General features: G+C 39.8%; 2 protein-coding genes across 2 annotated transcripts; both read left to right on the top strand.

Annotated features, from left to right (window-relative positions):
- Positions 1 to 2,365: 2,365 nt before the first annotated feature.
- Positions 2,366 to 4,181, top strand: LOC122082426. Its single transcript, XM_042649980.1, has 2 exons — positions 2,366 to 3,859; positions 4,044 to 4,181. Exons 1-2 carry the CDS (start codon positions 2,895 to 2,897, stop codon positions 4,129 to 4,131), a joined length of 1,053 nt encoding a protein of 350 aa, XP_042505914.1. The 5' UTR covers positions 2,366 to 2,894; the 3' UTR covers positions 4,132 to 4,181.
- Positions 4,182 to 4,223: 42 nt separating this feature from the next.
- On the top strand, positions 4,224 to 5,667 carry LOC122082425 (UPF0496 protein At3g19330-like). The gene is made up of 2 exons (XM_042649979.1): positions 4,224 to 4,359; positions 4,462 to 5,667. The coding sequence occupies exons 1-2, from the start codon at positions 4,278 to 4,280 to the stop codon at positions 5,529 to 5,531; spliced, it is 1,152 nt and encodes a 383-aa protein (XP_042505913.1). The 5' UTR covers positions 4,224 to 4,277; the 3' UTR covers positions 5,532 to 5,667.
- The last annotated feature ends 1,605 nt before the right edge of the window (positions 5,668 to 7,272 follow it).

Here is a 7,272-nt window from a genome sequence, read left to right as displayed (position 1 = left end):
TCAAGTTTTTTTACCCTTTTTATATTAAAAAAAAAAAAAAGTAACATTCCATTGTAATTAGTTGACTTAATTTAAAATTAAATACGAAAACAGTTCAAAAAAAAAAAAAAACTTAAATATGAAGAAGGCCGTCTAACCCCACCCCCAATGACTTTATTGAAAATATTTTATTTAACGAAGATAGAATTTAATGTTAACGACAATTTTTAAGTTATACCTTTCATTATTATGAGCAATTAGAAGGTGAACCATATATTATGAAGTTGCAGTTGATTCACAGTGTGGGGAAATCATTTCATTTATATAATCCTTTATTACTTTTTTTAGTTCTCATAAGGTTCATTCATGAAAAAGAAATTCTACATAAATAATTTTTTAGACCTCAACTAATGTTATATTTCTACCCCAAGAAAAAAAAAAAACTAATGTTATATTGGCTTCTTAATAGCATATATATTAAAATAAATTGTTTTAGGTGGCTTGGGTTTTTCATCTTTATGATGGAATTATTGAAATTGACTGTGCTATTATATAAGACCTCCCAACACCTCACCAAACTCTTTAGGGGGGAAATAGGATGTTGATGATGGATTGTCGGAATCTTTTATATTCACTTCTATAAAGCAAATCGTGTATTCAGGTCAAGACTATAATACGGTATCTAGATTCCCCTATTTATACACACTCGCTCGCTTGCTTCTAGAGATAGAAGATTGGAACAATAGAAGAAGGCTCTAATTGCATCATTTCACTGAGTATATGTTTGGAATGACTTCTACTTTAGAAAACTTAGAAGCTAATTTTTTGGATTTGCTAAGAACTAGGTCAATTCTACCAAAAAAATAAAAAAGAACTAGGCCAATGGGACTCGACGTTATAGAATATTTTCTACTACTACTACTACACAATCAACCAAGATGCTGGGGTGAATCGTCATTGGCTAGGCTTACACGAAAATGAAATTATTATTATTGTTATTTTAATTTTCTTTCTCATGATAAGAATGGATTTTTTTCTTTTTTTTGGTTGAAAAAGTCTTATACACCAAGATGCTACGACAAATCGAAATTATACCATTTCATTCCAAGGGAGAGCCAATCGAAGCTTTATTAAATTAATTAATTCCTTATATATGATATACAAAAATAAATTAATTTATCTTGTAAATAGTATATATGATATTGCATAATATATGACTAAAATTCTCTAATAACATTTAATTCATTCTAACACTTCTATCATCCAACTAGATTATCCCTTTTTTTTTTGAATAAATGGATGCCCTTATGAAATCTGAAGAGTGCATAATAATTCATAATCATATTATTACAATTTTAGATTTTCCCAAATCTAAAAAATTCTAATATAAACCCTAAAGGTCAAAGTCAAAATTTGGCTCTAATAATGATTGACCTACTCCCAAATAAACTACAATGAGCATTGAGTATTGAACTTTGAATTTTCATGTTACTCTCTCATTTTTTTTTTTTGTATTCTAACCTACAATCGCATAGATAGGGTCACATTGGAATTAAATGAGAGAACCATTCAACTTTCAAATGTCTGAGTTTGCTGCTCGTACTAAGCTCGTTGCTTACCAATTGCACTACCCCCATGGGTTTCGTTACTCTCTCATTTAAATCATCGCTAATCATGGTTTTAAAAATCGAATTAGATCGATCAGTATTTTTTGAATCGAATCAGTATCATCGATTTTCTAATTCGAACGATCCATAGGTAAAGTATAAGAGTAAAATGGTCTAAATATCAATTTATTTACAAAAAAAATATAGATAAATCCATCAGATTGAGTCCGATCCAAATTGATATCCGATACCTAGAAGGCTAAAACCATCGTCCATAGTGGCTTTTTGGTGGCCTAATTAGTAGGTGAGACACTCAGCCATTGCTTTGCTTCATTGCCTCGCTTTACCAGTTTGGTTCTAGGGAGTCTTCAGCACAAGAAAACCTCATCACAGAGCACTTGGGTTAGTGGGTATGTTTGGACATGGAGTTAGAACCTGAACCCACCAAGTATTTTGCAAGGTTGGATCCATGATTCTAAATATTGGTATCGGATCACTCATATTGGCAATCTATCTTGGTCTGACAAATCTTTAATCCTAATACTGCCCAGTTGAACGGTACGAATCAAGGGATTTTAGAAAAAGCAAAGGTATTTCTATCCGATACAGGCAATCCAGTACCATTCCATTTCCATATCGTGCACAAAAACCATGGTTGGACCACCCAAAAATGCTTCTTTTTCTGGTTCAACCTGAGACTAGAGCAGGATATAAACATCCCAACACCCAAACAAACCCATCACTTCTCAGTCAAAAGATTCAAATAAGCAGTAAAAGAAAAAGAATGGCATTGACCACACAAAACCAGAACAATCTCCTCTGTCCCGTTACTGCAAGCACAAGGAGGCTCTCTCTCTCTCTCTCTCTCTCTCTCTCCCTCTTATATTTCTCCTCTCTCTCTCATTAGTCATCACAAAGAGTAGATGAACACCCCAGTATCATTAACGAACCGCGTCTTCAATTAAATTGAAAACCTCACTGCTTTGGCCTTTCGTCCTTTGAAGCTCTCTCTCTCTCTCTCTCTCTCTCTCGGATTGAATAAATATCCCAAACCCCTCTTCCAGTACCTTACGATCATCGATCGACAAGAACAAAAACTCGAACTCTCCCCAAAAAATTCAATTTTTCTTTATCTATTTCCGTCTCTGAATCTCTCAATAGCAGAGATATCTGAGAAAGGAAATGGCATGGAGCCTGGGCCAGGACTTGGCTCGGGTTCCTCTGATCTGGGCTTCTGAAAGAAATAAGAAGGCCAACGTGGTGGAGAAGAAATAGAGGAACAGAGTTTGGTGAATATAAGAAGCGTAAATGAGGTGTAAGAGACATCCTTCCGACCCCAGCAGTGGCGTTGGCATATGCGCTTCTTGTCTCCGTGAACGCCTCTTTGCTATCATAGCCGCCCAAGCTCGTCAACAAGCTCTAGCCCAAGCACAAGAACAAGCCCAGGCAGAGGCCGAAGATTGTCGGAAATTTAACGGCCGCGCACCACCTCCGCTTGTCTTCCCTCGGTCTGTCTCTCCATACATCTATAGCCGCTCAGCAAGCGACCCTTCCGGCGAATACCTCCACCACCATAACAAATTCGATCGGCACTTCTATAGTACCCCTCAGGTAGATCCCACCTCCACCAACACCACCATCGGTGGCGCCGCTCCCAAGAAGAAGCGTACTAAGTTCTCGCTCTTCGCAAATCTGTTCCGTAAATTCAGATCGGAAGAATCAGACCCAGATGGCAGTGGCACAGATGCCAGAACTTCTAGAGTCTCCAGGTCTTCGTTAACAACTTCTTCATCTTCTTCCCCAATCTCACAAACTTCCTTCTCAGCCCTTTTCCCCGGTGGGCGGAAGAAATTATCTCGTCTCTTTACTTTCGAAGACACCCGCAGCAGAATCCAAAGACCACTCGCCAGAAGAGATCGAGGAATGTCACCAGAGAAAGACACCGTCGAAGGTGACCTCTCCGGAGATTATGACTCGACAAGTAGCTACTCATCCAAATCTTCACCAAAAGTGCTACAGGCTCAACCGACACCGCCCCAAGCAACACCGAGCAGGGCTCGCCGGCGAGGACATCATAGTCGGAATGTTTCAGGATTAGCCGTTTGTTTTAGCCCATTGGTGAGACCTAGCCCAAGTAGGCACCACCGGAATACGGCGTACTCCAGTGAGATTGGATTCTCCGGTGAAGTTCGGACTTCGAGTAAACCAAATTTTTTGACGGCTCCTCCTCCTTTCTGCAAGAACAGATCAAGAAAACTTGCAGACATCGGAAGGTACAAGTAACAGTTCCAACCCCTTGATGATGATCATATATTTTTTTTTTTGGGACGGTTTTGCCCTTGTAATTTTTCCTTTTTTTTTTTTTTTTTTTTTACTTATTATACTGCAACCTCACCTTCTGTTTCTCTTTTATTGTTCTTCGTACTTTCTGTCGAGAAAATTAAATATCCATTACAGAATCAAACTCTGTTTCTCTCTCTACATAAAGATCCAAGATCTAAAGATGGAAAATGGGAAAAATGGTGCCAGGGCCTCGTGGGTATAATGTATGGTGAGGGCATAATTTAATGGGTTTTACTTTGCCCTAGATCGTTTTAGCTTTTCACCTTTTACCCTTCTACAAGCAATCCTTCTCTCTCTAAGATTAAACCCTCGGTCTCTCATTCTTTTGGATTCCGCCGGAGACGCGTTATGCATCGTTGCTTCGCCCTAAAATCGACAGCAGCGGCGCTGGCGACAGTGAATTCTCCATCTTCAACACCGTCTGTACAAGGTAATTAACTCTATTGTTTCACTGTTCTTCGCTATTTATTCGTTTTTTTACGTTCATGGTGTCCTTAATTTCTTGTTCTTTATACGGGTTTTTTGGTGGTAGGGACTGAAACCACCGAGAGTTCTAGAGAGGAGACGCCGGAGTCGTCGTGGTCGAGGTCGACAACTCATTTCTCACCGACATTCGACCTTACTCGGGAGTACACATTCGCACTCCAGACCAATTCCTACAAAGAGATATGGTCAAAGATTCATCAAATCCACCACCATAGCGGCGACCTGAGTACTCCGGACTTGTTGTCGCAGCTCCTCCAACCCAACCGAAGCTCCGTCGAAGAAGCCCTCCGAGATGCCACACCGGGAAACCTCACTCGCCTCGCCTGTGCTTACTTCGATTACAGCGAACACACCTCTAATCTCTGCCTCCGCCTCCATCGCATTATCGATTGTGCCAGATCCATGTACGCCCCAGTTCACGAGCTCCTAGAGCAGCTTCCTCTGGACTTCGATTTTATTACACAAACCCAACAACAATGCGACTGGGCTTTCGACGTTTTGCTTCAATTCGAATCCCTCGACAACCCTTTCCCCAACCCAGATTCTAATTCTAATAGCTTTAACGACATGCGCCGCTGCCTTGCTCAGATGAAGCTAGAGCTCGACCTTCATCTCCACAGATCACGCAAGAAGATCCGTCTCTTTCGCGGGGCCACCACTAGTTCCGCTCTCTGCCTCATTGGTTTGACCGTGGGTGTTGCCGCAACTGCTGTCGGCATTGCTGCGCATGCTCTGGCGGTGGTCGTGGCTGGGCCCCTATTCGCTTTCTTACCTATTCACTTCACCAAGAGGGAGCTCCACCATATTGCGCAGCTTGAAGCTGCGGCCAAAGGTACTTACGTTATCAACAATGACCTCGACACCATTGACCGTCTTGTAGCTCGCTTGCACGCTGCTGTGGAGAGTGACAAACTTCTAATCCGCTTGGGCGTAGTGCGAGGGAGGGACAAATATCCTATTCAGGAGGTGGTGAAGCAGCTCCGCAAGAACCAACCCAATCTACTCCATCAACTCAGAGACCTGGAGGAGCATCTGTGTCTTTGCTGTGCTACAGTTAACAGAGCAAGGTCTCTCCTCGTGCGAGAGATCCATCTCCAGCAAACCCGTAATTCCTGACTAACTTTGCATACTTCTAATGAAAATTTTTCATTTTTCTTCTGAGATTTCTGAATCTACACTGTTGTATAGCTTATTTGGGCATTTTCACAAACAGTTAGGAGGCAATGTTTCTTTCCCCATCCCTTTCCGCTCACATTATGGGCTTGAGCCCGCCGATGGATCTGAATCGCTAGTGTTTGGATGTGGGTGGTACGGAAGCCGGGGTGGGTTCACTTTTTGCCTTTTCCATGGAGAGTCTTTTTCTCTGTGGAGAGGACTGAGGAGGCAGCTTTAGATACCTTAAAACATAATCTTCTCCTGGCCCGGTTTGTATGGTGACACGAACCCATGTAGTTCGGAGAAGCCGGGCACCAAGGATGTTTGAGAAAAAGTGGGACAATGAGAGAAAAGTATCTTTGGCTGCAACTCCAAGAACCATGAACCATGTTTGAATGTGGCTTTTTCTTTTTTTTCATTTCTTTATGGGCAAACAAACAGATAAGGTCTTGTCGGGTGAGATCAATTTGGGTTGTTTCAAAAACACTCTAAAGCTAAGTTTGTAATATAAGAAATAGATAGGATAGAAAAGGAGAGAAAATTGTAATATATATGTCTCTCTCTCTCTATTTTCTTGCATTCCAAACATAGTTTTAAAATGTAAACCGGACCGAAAGTACCTCTTCTTCCGCCAAAAAAATGGAATTAGTTGGAGACAGTTTCAATTGTGATTAGGAATCCTTTGTGTTGTACATTTGGCTGGCTGGCCCCACCATAGAGTTCCTTAGTCCGTACCACTTTACATTTAGTTCACCTTTCAAAATGGGAAGAGATATAAGGGAGGGGGGAGAGAGATAGAGACAGTGGTTGTTAGTTTATGCTACAGCGGCGATGTGACTAGCTTTTATAGTGGAACCTCGGTTGTTTCTTGAAGCTCCAACCAAATTGCTTTTCCAAATTGATTGGATTTAAATAGGAATCGGTCGAAACCAAACAATTATGTCTTTTTTTTTTTTCTTTTTTTTTTTTGAGTTATCTGTTATTGCACTTGGATATTTATTTCTCCCATTTTTTTTCCTTTCTTTTAATAATAAAATAAAATAATAAAAAATAATAAACTTACCTCTTATAGCAATGTATATAGGACTTTTGAATGTAAAACTCAAAAAAATCATAGATACCTTGGTCCCAAATTATTTTTTTTGGTGTTCGGTTGATTTTAATCAATTCTTATCCAATTTGAATTATAATCGATGAAAATAGATCATGTGTCCGATTCGGGATTTTTAAACCTTGAGTTGTTTAAACGTCTAAAGCTTGGTTTCTAATATCAATATTGGTATCCATATTGGTCTCGGCTGATATCGACGCATACATTAGTTCACCTTTCAAAAGGTGGTGGGGGGAGATCTACCCAAAAAAAAAAAAGGAAGGGGAAAGGAGGGGAGAGAGATAGATACACTAGGCATTAGTTTATGGTACACCGATAATGTGACCAGATTTTTTTTGTAGAACCTCATTTGTTTCTTGAAGCTCCAACCAAATTGCTTCTCCGAATTGGTTGGATTGGTTGATTTAAATAGGAATAGCTTGAACCCAATTCCAATTATGTCTAATTTTCAAATGTTTCTTTTGAATTGTCTATTATTGCACTTGGATATTTATTTCCCCCATTTTTTCCTTTTAATAAATAAAATAACATCAAAAATAATAAACTCACCTCTTACAGAAATGTCTATAAGACTTTTGAATATAAAACTCC

The sequence above is a fragment of the Macadamia integrifolia genome, chromosome 6 (genome assembly GCF_013358625.1).
Source record: "Macadamia integrifolia cultivar HAES 741 chromosome 6, SCU_Mint_v3, whole genome shotgun sequence".
In the NCBI taxonomy this organism is placed as follows: Eukaryota; Viridiplantae; Streptophyta; class Magnoliopsida; order Proteales; family Proteaceae; genus Macadamia; species Macadamia integrifolia.
This window is presented reverse-complemented; position numbering and strand designations above follow the sequence as displayed.